The 16,831-nt window shown below is 37.7% G+C and overlaps 1 protein-coding gene across 1 annotated transcript in view; it reads left to right on the forward strand.

Moving 5' to 3' along the window:
- The window catches only part of Syt10 (synaptotagmin 10), a 58,506-nt gene extending 48,261 nt beyond the window's left edge, over positions 1–10,245 (forward strand). The window contains exons 5-7 of the mRNA XM_059247374.1: positions 1,453–1,624; positions 5,002–5,131; positions 8,962–10,245. Coding sequence (XP_059103357.1) covers positions 1,453–1,624; positions 5,002–5,131; positions 8,962–9,033 — 374 coding nt within the window. The 3' untranslated portion in view covers positions 9,034–10,245. The remainder of the gene's footprint in view (positions 1–1,452; positions 1,625–5,001; positions 5,132–8,961) is intronic.
- The last annotated feature ends 6,586 nt before the right edge of the window (positions 10,246–16,831 follow it).

Below are 16,831 nucleotides of genomic sequence, written 5' to 3' on the forward strand. Positions count from 1 at the left end.
GATAAAATAAAAGCAGAAAGAAAGATTACAAATCAAAATGTTACAAATCACCTTTTTAAGGTAACATTAAAATTGTGAAATCTTTTGAAAACTATCAATAGATTGACTTTGAACTTTGGTTCTGCCTTTCTTTCTTTTCTTTCTTTCTTTCTTTCTTACTTTCTTCCTCCCTTTATTTCCTGATCTAGTCTATCTAAATGCCCAATTTACTTTGTTCTCCCAGCTAGTCTGCTTGTAAGGGAAGGTCCTTAGACTTTCAGCTGTGAATGAAGTCCATACAAAGATATGTGTAAAATTGAATTAATTTCCTTTACTTGTCTGCAGAGAAACAGATAAAATGTAAGCTCACCATTTGCGTTTGCATTCTTGACCCCTTTCCAGTAAAAATTTGGAACATCTAAAGAAACTAACAAAAACAGTATGTCAAGAAACTCTTGAGGGAAATTTCTCCTGTGGGAAATTAGACAAAGGAGTGAAACACCCGGTGCTTCCTTCTCCCTTCCTTTTACAGTTTTGAACATAAACTTATGCTGCAGTATTTGCCTGAAGACTGTTGAGGCAATGCAAACCAGCAGGCAGCCAGGGAAGGGACCGATTATCGGGGAGGCTTTTTATGCATATTCCACTGACATCTTAACTTGGGGGCTACATCATGAGCTACCTGTTCCCTTTTAAAAGTTTGCAAGTTATAGGATGAAGAAAGAGGTAGAAGGACAATTAAATGTATTTTGGTGAAAAACTTTGGGTCAGTATATATTGTTGAACCTCAACATGGCACCCAACAAGCTATTGTTTATTCTGTTCTTTTATGGTACATTTTAAGCCAAGCAGAGCGGTGTTAGAGTTGTTGTCAAATTTGAAGGTGATATGAAGCTTTTCCTCACAAGAGTCTGTGTTTGGGAGTATTAGCTCCTTCCACCTCACAGCAGGCACAGGAGTCAACCAAGGAGCTGTTGATCTTGTGAGAAGCAAAGAATACCTGTCATCAGAGATGTGATGGGGGAAGCAGAGGGCAACAAGATTTTACTTCCTTGTTAAGATGCTGTGGCTCACTCAAAGAATGTCTTCCTTAGTATAGTCTTCTAAGTGTTAAAAAAAAAAAGTATTTCTGAGCAGGTTAGATATTAGCATTGCCCTATTACATGTATATACACAATTCCCATAAGAAAATACCTTTTGTTCCTTGAAATATACAGATACATTTTTCTAGAGTTTAAAACATACATACTTGCCCGACAAATTAAAATCTGATTCTAAGGAAGTAAAAGTTATGACTATAGGAAGAGACAAAATAAGATCAAGAATCTGTTGTCCCAAAGTAAGTGATTTAATGTTAAAACTATTAATGCCGAAGGGCTCACACACACTTTCTTATCTAGTAAAAATGAAATACAGTGTTTTGTGCATAGCCTGGATGCTTTAATTTTAGTAAAATTACCTCCCTTCTCATAGACCCTTATGTCAAAGTGTCTTTGATGTGTGAGGGCCGAAGACTTAAAAAACGAAAAACAACTACAAAGAAAAACACTCTCAACCCTGTGTACAATGAAGCCATCATTTTCGACATCCCTCCAGAGAATGTGGACCAGGTCAGCCTGTGCATTGCGGTCATGGATTATGACAGGTGGGTAGAGGCTGCTTGTCCCGATGCAGCTCTTCAGATTGTCATAGCCGGGTCACATCTGCTTTCCAGGTTACTCACTGTTACAGCAGATCCAACTTAAACAACAACAGGGCCATGATTCATGAGAATCTACAGTTATAGTTTTGTTTTGGTTTCATCTCCAAAGCAGTCTAATTTAACATTCACCTGCAGCTGAAGGAAGGGTGAGTCTGGAAGTAGTATGAAGTTCATGATATGCAAAAGAACTATTCAAAGGTCTTTCTTCAGAATGACAAATACTGCAATCCAGAGCTGGCTTCACAGTGGGGCTACCCCACAAGGAAAGGGGTGCTCACCCCAGCTCTAGAGTGCACTGGCTTGGAGGGCCGGCAAGTCTCTGGGATTCACTTTCTCCACTGGGAAACTGTTAACATGCTGTGGAACGCGGGTGATGACGGAATTGGAAGTTTCATAGCCGTCATCTGCTCAATGGTCTTATACATTGCTCTGTTGGTAACTCTACCACTTGTGTAGAATGTGAATCTAGAATGCCTAAGAGAACACTCACTGAACTATGAGGAGTGGTAGTAATGTACCATTCAGTGTCTCAAAGTCAGCCCCTAGAAATAATAAACAAATAAATGATTTTCTGATCTATTTGAGTTTATATACTAAAGGAAAAACACCTGTGATGGCTTTTCCATGGTAGAAAAAAAATCTTGAATTATCCCACACTTCCAATCTTAAAAATGTTGTGCATGTTATCATGAATGGCCCTGTTTTGCTTTAGCACCTACCCCTATTGACTTCTCAAAGCAGTGAGTTTGGGTAGGTACAGCTAAGCTTGTCATTGACCGGATGTTAAGGCAATAGATCTTAATGCCACCTAAATCAGGAAGATAGAAATCATTTCTCCAAATAGCCTTGTTGGGAAACTTCATAGGAGACCAGAAAAACGTACTGGAGCATCCTAAAATCACTCCCAAAGTTAGAGAGGCCTATCCGAGTGACTCTGTAGAAAGCCTTTCAGATTACACTGTTTCAAGAACCAGCTTGTGAAGGAAGTGGTGATGGCAGAGACATGTAACCTGAACATTCAGGAGGCAGAGGCAGGAGGCTCATCTCAGCTACATAGTAAGTCCGAGGACAGCCTAGGCTGCATAAGACCTGGTCTCGAAAAGATTAGGAAGAAAGAAGCCTTGCTTGTCAGGTGCTGTTTTGACTTTCCTGATGGGATCCAGCTTCTGCCTTTAACTCCTAGGAACTCTTCTGAGCATCTGATTTGTTTGTTTATGAAATGAGATGTTAGTAATGTTATGCAGAGCCAGAGTAGTAGACTTGGGATTAATTATGTCATTAAACTCAAAATTCTTGGAAAACTATCTTTACATAGAAGATTCTCAAATGTATTAGTTACCCCCAGTCCCAATGGAAACATCTACAGAATACTTCCACACCCAAGGCTCAGGAAGCAAAGCAGAAAAGCAGGTAGAAAGATCATAAGGGCCAGAGGGTCAGGCAGTTTGCTGGGAGACTGTCTCCTAGTAATGTCAGAAGCCACACCCATGAAATATCACCAACATGGCTGCCTAAATGTGAGCCGAACACAGACTACACCAGCTGATCTGCCAAAGAGGATAGAGAAGAGCCTACTAGGCCCCAACCCTACACCAAGAACTATAGGCGACTGAGGAAAGCAGAGAGCAGGAGAGATGGTCTTCTCCAGGGAAGAGCACAACAATAAGTTGTCCAATGCCAAATGGTCAGCCCTGGAAACACACATGCAAGTAACATTATACAGACTGAAGAGCTTATATTTAGGAATTTATATATATATATATATATATATATATATATATATATATATATATATATACATATACATATATGCATACAATAGCAATTAATGAAAGAAGAGGCCATGAGTGTGAAGGAGAGTGGAGAGCAGTCTATTAGACTGTCTGGAGGGAGAAAAGGAGATTATGGTATAATTATACTTTAATATCAAAAATTTTAAAAATAAAAATAAATATTAGCTATCATTTTTATTGGTTGCAGTAAAAATGGGGCATAAATAGAAAATAGTAACGTCAAACAGTATGCTTTGTTATGCAATGATAAATCATAGTGGTGAGACTAAACACAACCCTGCCCCACCTAATTATATTGCCAGCAAGAGCATACTTACCCATATAATTTAGAGTCAGTAAAATAGAGACTATTATGCAAGAAAGTGAGTACTGTCCTCTTGGCATATAGTCTAACCACCGTTACAGAAAAGAGTGGGATTTTCTTTACAGTGTGGGGGTTTAGTAGGCCTCATTCCCAGAGAGCAGCATCGTCAAAATCAGGGGTCTGCTGGTTTCCCGTGCACACACTTTCATTGTCAGCATTGCAGAGAACTGAACAGCTTTGTGAGGTTTTAATATACATTTATTTTGTGTGTTGATGTTATTTAGTTAATTATCTGTGGGCCTTTTTGTCTGTCTGTCTGTGTTTGTGTGTGTGTGTGTGTGTGTGTGTGTGTATTTGTAGGCCTCAAAACTTTCTCTGTAGGTAATGATGAACTTGAACTTCTGATCTTCCTGTCTCCACCTCTCAGCCATGCCCCACACCTGGCCTAGTTAATTTTTATTTAGGAATTTTCATTTAATCAAAACTGGTACATAACAATCTCTTCTCTGTAGGGAATATGTTCCATGATGTTCCATAGATAATGGAAACCAACAGTAGTGAGTCCCAGATAGTCTGTTCTTCCTACATGTACAGATCTTCCTACATGTACACATCTTTATAAAGCCTACTTTATAAATTGTGCACGAGAAGAGATTACCAATAACAAATGATAAAATAGGACCATTATAGCAATATACTGTATAAAGCATTATTTAATATTGACGTGTTATTTGTTTCTAGAACTTTTCATTTGGTATTTTCAGACAGTGATTGGCCATGGATCACTGAAAGTATATAAAGTGAAATCTGGGTCTGGAGACTGCCATAGCATGTGGAATCTATTGCTCTTGATGATGTGTTAAAAATTGTACTGAAAAAGGGCGGTGGTGGCGCACGCCTTTAATCCCAGCATTCGGGAGGCAGAGGCAGGCGGATCTCTGTGAGTTCGAGGCCAGCCTGGTCTACAAAGTGAGTTCCAGGAAAGGCGCAAAACTACACAGAGAAACCCTGTCTCGAAAAAACAAAAAAAAAAGGGGGGGTTGGGGATTTAGCTCAGTGGTAGAGCGCTTGCCTAGCAAGCACAAGGCCCTGGGTTCGATCCTCAGCTAAAAAAAAAAAAAAAAAAAAAAATTGTACTGAAAAAAAAAATTGTACTGAAATGTGGAACATTCCACTTACCTTTGAATTATGATGGTGAAAGTTTGATATTCCACCAATCCTAGGGTGGGACACAATGAGGTCATAGGTGTGTGTCGAACTGGACTAGATGCCGAGGGTCTTGGGCGAGACCACTGGAACGAAATGTTGGCATACCACCGGAAACCAATCACACATTGGCACCCTTTGCTGGAGGTAAGGATGTGGATGTTGCCTCTGCCCTCAGTTACACTGATGTTACTTCAATATTTTTTATCTGCTAACTTTCATTTGACATTTCACTTATTCACCTTTCAAAAAAATGCTTTCACTTTTTTTCAGAGTCTCTCACATCATCTATTCAAAGTTCTGTCTGCCTCGGGCATTTAAAAAAATGATTAGATGTCTAGGGTTTCTTATTCAGTAAGCCTGTGAAAGAAGTGTGTCATTTCCTTCCATAGCCTTAGGCTTACATCAGTGACCAGGGGCCATTTTCTTAAGTTCATTACTCAGTGGGAACTGAGCTCTGATACTGCTTCTCTGTGAAAAAAGCCACTTTACCTAAAGCCCCTGTCCATTTTTAAATCCTTCATAAAGCACTGCTGTCTGATACATCTGTATAAGGGACACATATGTCCTATCCAATTCTGGTCAGAAAGAATATATAGAAATTAAAATATCAAGGCACCAACTTAGCTGCGTTCAAGGCCTGGCCATGCTGTGTGGCTTTCATTATAAAGCTTTGGTGAGTGACCTGACCTCCTCTGAGTTTTAGCGATGCCTGTTCAATAGGAGTAACTTACAGTGATGATGATGAGCACAGTATTGCACAGATTGACTCAATATGAGGTCTTAACGGCTGTGTCCACACCTGAGTTATGTTAGTAAGGATGAGTAACCATTTTTGCTTAGAACTTTTAGTCAGAGTTAGTCTACTGGACATACTAAGTATTGCTTGGCTGGACGCCTTTCTTTCCAACAAAGACAGTTGCTGGAGCCTCTTCAAGAGCCACAACATAAACTGATACATAATGTGTTCACAGGAGGATGAAGGACTTTGTGAATTTCCATAAAATGAATACTTATAATAGCCACAAAATAAGTAAATAATAACAGCCTTTCTGAGGGGTAAGTTGCGGTTTGGTACACTAAGCTTTGGTTTTAAAATAGGAGAGAGACTGCGCACTGTAACTGACTGAATGTATCAGTAGGACCGGGTTTCAGTCTCAGCTTAGTTACAAGAATGAGATCGTGGCTGAGCTATTCAAGACATTTTGTGGAAACTGAGTGAACAAGTCATGCTCAGGCCATGGAGGTAAACTGCCATCACAGATCCCATTTATATATAAATGTCCAAACACTCTACTTGACTTCATAATTTAATGTAAATCATAAGACACAGACACACACATATATAGACAATACAGATACAGACACAAACATACACAGACACACATATAGCAGACAAGCACACACATACAGACATACACATATAGAGACCCACAGACACACACACATACACAGACATACACATATAAAGACCCGCAGACACACACACATACACAGACCCACATACTTACAGAGCATATATACACAGACATATAAACTCACGTACATACATACATTCACATGTTATTTTAGTTTCTTTTCTATTGCTGTGAAGAGACACCATGACCAAGGCAACTTATAAAAGAAAGCACTTAGTTGGGTCTTATGTACAGGTTCGGAGGGTTAGTCTATGCTTATCGGTGTGGGAAGCATGGAGACAAGCAGACAGGCAGGCAAGGTGCTGGAGCAGAAGCTGAGAGCTTACTTCTGATCCATGAGCACAGCAGAGAGAGACTGGAGTAACCTGGTGTGGGCTTTTGAAGGCTCAAAGTTGTGGCACATCTCCTCCAACAAGGCAGCACCTCCTAATCCTTCCTAAACAGTCCACCCACTTGGAAACAAGCATTCAAATATACGAGCCTATGGGGCCCATTTTCATTCAAACCACCACACACATATACACATATACAGACACAAACACACATGCACACAGACACACACATACATAGACACATACACACACACAAGATGCATGCACACACACACAGAGAGACATACACACACATATATAGGCACAGACAAGCACCACCTACAAACAGACATGTGCACACAGACATGGGTATACACTGACACACAGACACAGACACACACTCATGCATACAATACACAGACACATAAACACATACACACAGGCATAGATCTACAGAAACATATAGACACGCACATACACATATATACACATAAACGAAAACACATACACATATACACACAAAAATCCATATATGCACACATGTACACAATCACACAGGGTATTCCCCTGAAATCTTTCAGAAGCAGAGACAACTGTATTTGCTAGATAGCTCAATACCTGCTAAAGTACATTTTATTTGGTCTCAGTGGTAAGTATTGTCTAAAACACACTTTAGTGCTTGTTATATAATTGTGCTCTTTTTCCCCTGGGTCTCATTTTTTTAGCTTGAAAATGGACCCTAAGCTCCAGAATAGAAAGGGAAAGAAAGCTTTGCTACATGGGGAGCCACGCTGAATGGAGATGTGGACTTGGGTACTTGTCCCTCTGATATCTGATCTTGGAGAAGCTGAGTGCCCTTCCATGCCAATGAGATGGTCCAAGGAGAAATGGGAGCATATGAGCAAGATTTAAACAATTATAAAGAAAAGCATACAGTCTGAAGTATATTAACTATATATATATATATATACATATATATATACATATATACACACACATATATTACATATAAACATGGAACTGTTTGTCTGTTGAAGAACCATAGGCATTGTTTGTATCAAGAACAAGAATAAAAGAACACTTTTCAGTCTCCTTTCAGGCCATAATATGGCATTAGATCACACATAGTTTTCTAGTAACTGGATCAGGGACAACTGGTATTAAAAGATGAATGTACTTTCCTCTACAAATATCTTTTTCTCATCCCCTTTGTCTCTATTCAGTGGACAAACAGATTATATGGACCACAGACATATGCACAGCCTGAATTTAGCATTATAGGAAAAATTAAGAGTGAAATTATATTTTTCTTGTTAGAGAAAGAATAAATGAGAAAGTAATAGTTATTCAAGAACTGAATAAGTTGGTCGGCAGAGATGAAGGCCTCATTTAGAAAAATCTACTTACTTCAAATTCATTAATTAAACTCCATTAAACTCTCAAGATACAGACACGTAAGGATCATGAGAATCACTCTTATCACTTGGGGTTCCCACCTCATAAACTGGCCTTTTCCGTTTATGAATTTCCCAGATGAAAATCCCTTCCTGTCAAAGCAAAGGGAAGACAGCCTTGAATTAGTTACAATTTGTTGCTGTAATAAGACACCAAGACCAAAAGTGACCTCTGGAAGAAAGAGCTTCTTTTGGGCTTATGGTTCCGAGGAATATCCACATCATTAAGAAGCGCAGTGCCAGGAGGCCAGAGGAGGAAGCAGAGAGAGCACATTTTTATCCACATACAGGAAACAGAACAAACTTGAAGAGAGGCACTGAGGCTGTAAACCCTCAAAGCCCACCCAACAAGGCTATACCTTCCAAAGGTTCCATAAGCCTCCCAAACAGTCCTCAAATATGTGAGCCTATGGGAGTCATTTCTCATGCAAACTGTCCTAAGTATCTTATGTCTACAACTTCCTGTTGTTCTTACCCTGCACTATGGTAAGTCATATTATAGAAAAAAAAAACTAAACATCTCCCATAAAGTGTGGGACTCTTCTAAAGACATAAAAGTTGCCATGGGACATTTTTCTGTGTACCTTTTATGTTCCAAGCACTGTGTTTTACAGGAAATATTTGTGTTTTCTCTCTCTGCCTTGGTGAGTTCAGAAGAGTGTGGAGGTTACATGAACCTTCTCTTCAGAAATTTGCAAATTGTGCTTGAATATCCACTAATCACAGAGAGACATGATTGTCATTATATGCTTTTTCTTCATTGGATCAGATATTCTGAAATTCTTCTCTTTCAGTTACCTGGCCGGGCAACCAGCTTTGATAGTCAAGGATCCTGTTCATCTCCAAGGCCACCGTCCACACCATAAAGCCTCCAAATAAGACCATGTCACAGAAAGACCTAGAATCATGTGCTCATCAAATCAGACACACACACACACAAACACAAAACATTTGACTTCTTCACTTAAAATATACCCATGATAAGGAATAACTTGATGTATAATTTCTTTTTGTTTTACCTCTTGGTTTATTTTTGTTTTTAACTTTGAGCATATCAATACATTTTACCTGAGTACTAATAGTCCTTAGTTACATAAGGTGTCCTATATTTCATGTCATCTATGAGCACAGTGTTTTAATATGTTTTAATTCTTTGCTTAAGCAAAGAAATAAGTATTTGATAAGAGAATCTACATGTGTGTAAAATTAAATATAGTTTATTCCTGTGTTGTATCAAATAGTAAAATGTGTCATTTCCAACTGTACACACAGTTCTATGTAAACTTTAGTGAACATATTTAAATTAGTTCCATAGGTTCAACTCCTTCAAATTCTAATTAATGTCACTTGTCTGATAATAGTTTTTCCTTCATAATCAGCATTTTTGTCATTGAGGTTCCTCCCTCAAGCTTCTTTTTTGGGACACTAAGCTAAGCTACAAAATGAAAAGTCATTTTGAATATAAATGTACAAAGTTATGTTGAGTAGCTGGTAAACAAGGCTTCCAGCTTACAATGTCTTACTGTCCACATTAGTTCAGGCACCTACTGTAATGCTTAGTTGGTAATTTTAAAACTTCTAGTAGTCTTCACCTCAAGTGTAGCATTGGTATCCCTAAGTAGCTACAGTCATAACTTTGTCTTTCAAGGTTCTCCAGTACTGTGGTGTGTCTGTTTCGTGACTTGGAGCTATCATGTGGCTCCTATGGTTTTGATGGATCACACTTCACAGAAACCAAAGGTCTAGCCAAGCTCTCTGTGCCATTGTCCTTAGACAGGCAGGTGATGATTCCTCCACCCTCTCAGGAGCTCATTACCAGAGCTGGAGAGTCTCCAGGAAAGCTGGACTTGTTGCTCACCAAAATACAGATGCATGTTGTAAACAGTACAACTTTCACACGTAATAAAAACAAATACATTCCAAGGGACCAAACATCTAGTCCTTTAATAAAAGGCATTGACCTTCAAAGAGATTAATGATCAAACCATTAGTGGTAAAAACTATGCAAATGCTTTTTTTTTTTTTACAAGAGAGAACTTTCTTTGAAATCACGTCAGCTTTTTATTGTCTCATTTTAAGACCCCATTGGAAGGAATCTATGTGGAATTTTTCTAACCTTACTTTTGAGGTGTCCGTATTTAAAGTTTATTCCACAATAAGATTTTTTTAAAGGGAAGAAAATTTATATTTGGAATTTTAAAACAAGTTCATTGGGATGAGAAAGTTTTTGACAAGTAATGAATTTTTATATTTGTAAAAATCCTTTATTTCAAATATTAGGAAATATATTTTAAAAGTCTTGAAATTTCTCTCATAAAGATTCAGTTACTGTTAACCAGTATAAGCATGTCTCACATTAAGATTTTCAGTGTAAACTCAGTTCTGCCTAAAATGCCTATGTCAAGCTAATGAAAATATACTACTAAACTTTTTCTCATTAAAAATAAATCTGTCTGAAAACACTTGACTATCCCGTCAAGCCAAAAAAAACCAACAACAAACCCTACTCATTACAGAGAGAGTCAAGAAGACAACTAATCTGAACGTCTTTGTTATACTGTAAAATGCAAGCTGCTAAATGGAAAGAAAAAACATAATCTTCGTGTGGTAACATTTAGGGAAATATTTTATCAGTAGATATAGCTGTGACATTTCTTAAGTCAGGAGAGTATGCATTTTCACTCAAAACGAGATCTTACAGACTTACTCCTTGTAAAATTACAGCTTATTTCCTAAAGAGAACAGGCTAAACCTTCTGAGGAACAAAAGGGAGCTATCAGATAACCAGAATATTTTAAATAGGAGGCGAGTAGATAAAAATTAGATTGGCCAATCAACTGTCTCACCCACTCAGAGGGCCTGATCCGGGTGAGACAGTTGATTGGCCTGATCTGTTTGGGAGGCATCCAGGCAGTGGGACCGGGTCCTGTGCTCATTGCATGAGTTGGCTGTTTGAAACCTGGGGCCTATGCAGGGTCCCTTGGCTCAGCATGGGAGGAGGGGACTGGACCTACCTGGACTGAGTCCACCAGGTTGATCTCAGTCTGTGGGGAAGGCTTTGCCCTGGAGGAGATTGGAATGGGGGGCGGGCTGGGGGGAAGGTGAGGGGGGCGGGAGGGGGGAGAACAAGGGAATCTGTGGCTGATATGTAGAACTGAATTGTATTGCAAAATAAAAATTTAAAAAAAAAAAATACAAAAAAAAAAAAATTAGATTGGAAAAAAATTTAAAACCCAAAATTATACAAGATTAAAGTCATTTATTTCTCATGAGAATTACGTCAAAGCATTTGCTAAACCTATGAAAGAGATTAAAGAGGAAAAATTCAAAACTTTCAGCTAATATGTGAGAGTTTTCTCTCAGAGTAATAAACAAATTCATTAGAACAGTTCATGCTGAGAAAATACATTCCTTATGCACCTTACGTATCACTCCCCCCCATTTTACCCATCTACACACAGAAACTTCTCTCTGCTTGTGAGGTACTGTTAGTTTCTCAGTATTTAAAATATGGTTCAGTGTTCCAGATGCCCTCCACTAAACTTGTGGGATGGCATGAACTAATGTAGGTCAATGCAGCATGAAGCTGTAATTTAGGTATACAGTAAACTCCTGATTTCAGGGTCACATTCAGGGACTTACCAATATATGCATCTAGGAAATAAGATTCAGTGTTGCTTTTGGGGCATAACAGCACAGTTGCTAAGTACACAGGATATGAAAGACACCAGTATGTGTCTAGTGCACAATCATTTCACAAAACCAGCAGTTGATTTGTTTGGGGTTTTGATATGTTCCTCATGGATGTCCTACATTTGATTTTAGTCCAAAGCTCCGGGCATGATCACTGGCTTCCTGATGCACTTTTCTCAAGAGTTATTTTTTTTTCCCCTTCAGGCTACCCTGTGTTGCTGGTACTTCCCATATAAAACTCACCATATCCATACACACTCAGTTCAGGAACAAATGTTAGGACAAATGCCTGGGAAGTAGTGGGAGGAAGCGGAGCCCATCATGTACCTTCATGTGGTTTTGTGGTATGTGTACAATGCTAGTTACTGCAGGGAGCTCACAAACGATCGATCCTGACTCAGGGTTTATATTAGAGCAGATGTATTTGAACTATTTGATTGTGATATTTAATTGATATTTACAACTGCACTTGGTCTCCTGTAGTGTTTATTCTTTGCAAAGTTTCTAGGCTCAATAAAAAAAAAAAACCTCTCCATCTCTTGAAGCTTTTGTTTAATGGCTACTTCGAAAGTAAAAAAGTCAAAATTCCATTCCCATGCCAACTCTACTATCTATAAAACAAAAAATAATTTACTCCAGAATGAGATGTCCGAGCAGCCAGGGATTATTACAATATAGGAACATAAAATCATAGCATTGAACACAAATCAATTTCTTTCTACCTCTTCAAAAAGTCTACTTGATATTATTCTTGAGCAGAATTTGTCTGATTTTTGTCATAACAGACATTACCAACCAGTTTAATTGCAAACAGTTAGAGAACTGGGCTGGCATGGCCTTGAGAAACCATTCGGCCTCTTTGTTAAACATAAAGAAAATGACACCTTGTGTCACAACTTGGTCTTGTAACAATTACAGTTTTTCTGAGCCGACCTAGTTGGTTTCAATGCTTGTGGTTTTTAGACTAAAATTGTACTGCTATCAACAAGTAGATTTTTAAAAACCTGAAAATAAAATAATTTAAAGAAACCATATAGTTAATGAAAAAGATATTAAAACATAGCAAATAAAGATGTTGAGATGTCATAAAAAAGGAACTCTTTGTATTTTAAGTCTTAGTGGGCAATAAATTCTCAAATAATGTTCCAAAAGTCCATGACTCAGCATTCAATCATTACTCAGAGACATAACTCAGGATACGATTTATCTGAACCTGCTGTAAGGATCTAATATTTAGGAGGAAATGAATTTAATATTTTACACAGGAAAAGGAATTAATCAAATAAAATGCTGTTTACAAAACTTTATCTCCTAGGTATTCTATTAGCCAAGAAGATCAATATTTATCCAATAATCTGTCCATTAAGATTAAAGTAATTATCATCTAGCATTAACAGTTAATCAAAAAGATATGCATTTGAACAGTGGCATTGCATATTTGATCAAAATGCAGTTAAATCATTATTTTCCTTTCATTGTGTCTATCATGTAACTAAAAGAAGTTTGATTTGGTAGCATGATAGTACTGTGCTAAAGAGATGGAGAAAACCATTCAGTTAAGGACCAAGGTAAGCCTTAATGATTTACTTGATGAAAATATTTGAATACTAAAAAAATAGTGACTGAAAAAAAGAGGTAAAAAATGTTTAAGAGAAATGATAGTATTTTGTATGTCTGAGATGATTAAATACACTCCTCCAAGGGGGAACTATTTATATAAATCCTATTTTTATCTCTATAGTGACAAGAAATATGAGTTGCTCTTGATATATTTATATGGAAATGTTTTCATCTCAAGCCAACAATAATTTTTTATGCAGACCATGAGACCCTTTCCAAACAGTGAAACTATGTCTGATAACCCATTGTCTTCTGACATTCTGTTGAGTCTCATCTACTGTGCACAGAATGCCCTACTTCTTGAACATGAGATTGAGTTTTAATTATTCAATATCATGAGGATTTTGTTTCCTGAAAATAATTTACTGACTATTGTATTGATGTAATTTACAGATATAAGTCAAAACTCACTAAGAATAAGTTTTGAGGTTGCAAAGTTAATGCATGAAATGGTTAGATTCACTGAGGCTTTCCATATTGCTTCTTGTGTGCCTCATCTGAACATTAAGACAGGGAATTCTATCTTTCCATGATTTGCTGAAAACTTTGTACACACCAAATAACTGCTACTCCCCCCCCCGATTATATAAAACAACAAAATAACCATTCTCTATAAATACTTATGTAAATTATCTCATAGGTTTCATTAAGATTTGCTGTTTTTCTTGTAAAGTTCTTTAAGCTTTGCATTTAAAGAATGTAGTAGTATCAATGTGAACAGCTCACTGCGTAAAGGAGAAGCAGGTGAAACTCCAATATGTAAAATATTTGCACTTCTAGCTCGTTCCTTAAACAAAGAGTACAACGTGCAGGTTGTCAACATTAGCTGCTATTAACCCAAAAGAGCAATGACTGGGTTCACATTCAAACATGGAGAAACCACAGAACACTGTGAGTTCAGAACTAAGAAAAGTCAAACTAGAAAAGAACTGGCTCCCATCATAAGCGTGGTGTTTCCTCTAACTCCGTTACAAGTCCATGTGTACTGATAGGAACTGCGGATGTTCTTCTTCCCACAGAGCCTCAGGCAATTTGAATCCATCATAGCTCATCTATTTTGAATACCTTTAAGTCATTGTTCTTAATGTAACTTTTCAAGTGAAGTTTGTGATTTAATACTTAGCCATTGTTTAAGACAGTATCTTTGACTTCTACATTATAGAAGAGAAATTGAAGTCTTGAAATTTGCGTCTCTAACTTTTGTACATGGTGACCAGTCATTTGCGAACCTTGACATCTTATAATCATATTACTTAGAGCAGATGTTTCTGTAAACCCTCTGAAAGATGTTACACATTGTATTTTGGTATTTTTACTGTGTCTTCTTCAGAGTGTATGAACATATTTGTCAGGATCAGATGAATTATGTAACAAAGAAACCTCAAAGCTGTTATGAAGGATAGCTCATAATTACTTTTGTAAAAGAAATGGAAAAGCACTTGAAATATAATTTTACTGTTTCATATGTATTTTAAAAAAGAAATAAAGTGATTATAAATAATTTTATCTGTTACTAACGAAATCCCTTTTCCAGATTTAATTTTTGCAAGATAAATATGAAGCTTTCTTGAATGTGAATTAAGCATAGTTTCCAGTTGCCTTTAATACTCACTAAAGGGGACAGATAAGCGCAGCCCACTTCTGCGCCATCGTAAGTGCCTCTTAACAAAGCACATTTTACTGAGAGACAAATATAACAGGTTGACTGAATGGTTTCCACGGTTGGAATGTAGCTCAGTCATAGAACATTGGTCTAGAAACCTTGAGGTGGGGTCCAACATCAACAACACAACAACAAAAACTGTGACCTGGGATAAAAGCCTTCTGCTACGAACATCCAGAGACACAGAAAAATGGCTTCTGTGGTTAGCTCGGATGAATGGGCAGCTGTAGAAATGTGGTAGGATTAGAAAGACATGCTTGATGATGAAACAACAGGAAACAAAATTAAAAAATCTAGACAGAAACCCCAAATGGCACGGGTAAGTTTCCCTGGCTGTCACTGCAGCTGACAATATTTTAAAATATGCTTTTCTTGAAATTAAAAATAATCATCCAATTCCAAAATTACCATAAATTTTAGTAACAGAAATCAATTGCCATCATTAATATAGTTAATGAGTCTGATTAATAAGGAGAAAGGCTTTGGTGTAACACGAATTCCTAAATGGTCTTTTAATAAAAAACCCGGTACCAGATATTGGTGTAAATGCTGAAAGATGAGAGAGACAAAGGATGAGCCACCTCTTACCTCTAGGACTCTCCAGCCTGAAAAACTTTAGTTCCTGTCTCCTCGTGCCTTATACACCTTTCTCTACCCACCATATTACTTACTTCCTATTGCTGGAACTGAAGGTGTATGACGTCCCACATACTGGGATTAAAGGTGTGAGATCTCAAGTGCTGGGATTAAAGGTGTGTGTCACCACTGCCTGGCTCTGTTTCCCTCCTAGACTGAGTCAATCTCATGTAGCCCAGGGTGATTTTGAATTCATAGAGATCCAGACGGATCTCTGCCTCATGAGTGCTAGGATTAAAGGTGTGTGCCACCACTGTCTGGCTTCCATGTTTAATCTAGTGGCTTGTTCTGTCCTCTGATCTTCAGGCAAGCTTTATTTGATATACAATGTATCACCACACTTTTGTGTGCTCAGTTGGTTCTCTGGGGAAGTATCTTTTTAAAATAAATTTTCACATATATACTAATAAAATGTTTTCCTTACACAAAAGGGCCACCAGATTGCGCAGCTCCAGCAAGTGTCACTCACAATGTACATGGTCCGTCTGAATGGTGCCACCAGGAAACACAAAGGCAAACACCATTGCTTAGTAAATAGTAAGGTACAGACACAAGTGAAACCGTAGAACTTCCTTAACTAGAGGCTATCGCTGAAAGTTCAAATCAACAAGAATTTAAATCCAGGTTATTTTCATTGGTGATAGTGCCTGAAACAAACAGAACATAAGTCATGAATCAAGTTTGATGACATACCTTACTCCTACTCTGTATAAAACTTTAAATATGATACGACCATTTTTAAAAAGTCGGAGAGAGTTGTGTTGCTACACAGTAGTTAATGCAGAGAACGACATTGCTCTAAACTTTGAACTATATTCAAGTCTGAGCTTTTATCCTACACAAGTCACGAACTATGGGAGTACATACTTCAAAATACTTTCACATACACTTTCCTTAATCTCTAAAACAGTCCCTCACTTTCATTTAACAAAGATGGTAATCACAATCGAGAAGTGAAATGAAAACCCAAGGTCACGTAGTTGGAGTTGGGTTTCAAATCTAAGTCTCTCATCATCAGGTACACATACATGTTACAACCTTGTGCTTTGCCA

Source organism: Peromyscus eremicus, chromosome 20 (assembly GCF_949786415.1).
Source record: "Peromyscus eremicus chromosome 20, PerEre_H2_v1, whole genome shotgun sequence".
Taxonomy (NCBI): Eukaryota; Metazoa; Chordata; class Mammalia; order Rodentia; family Cricetidae; genus Peromyscus; species Peromyscus eremicus.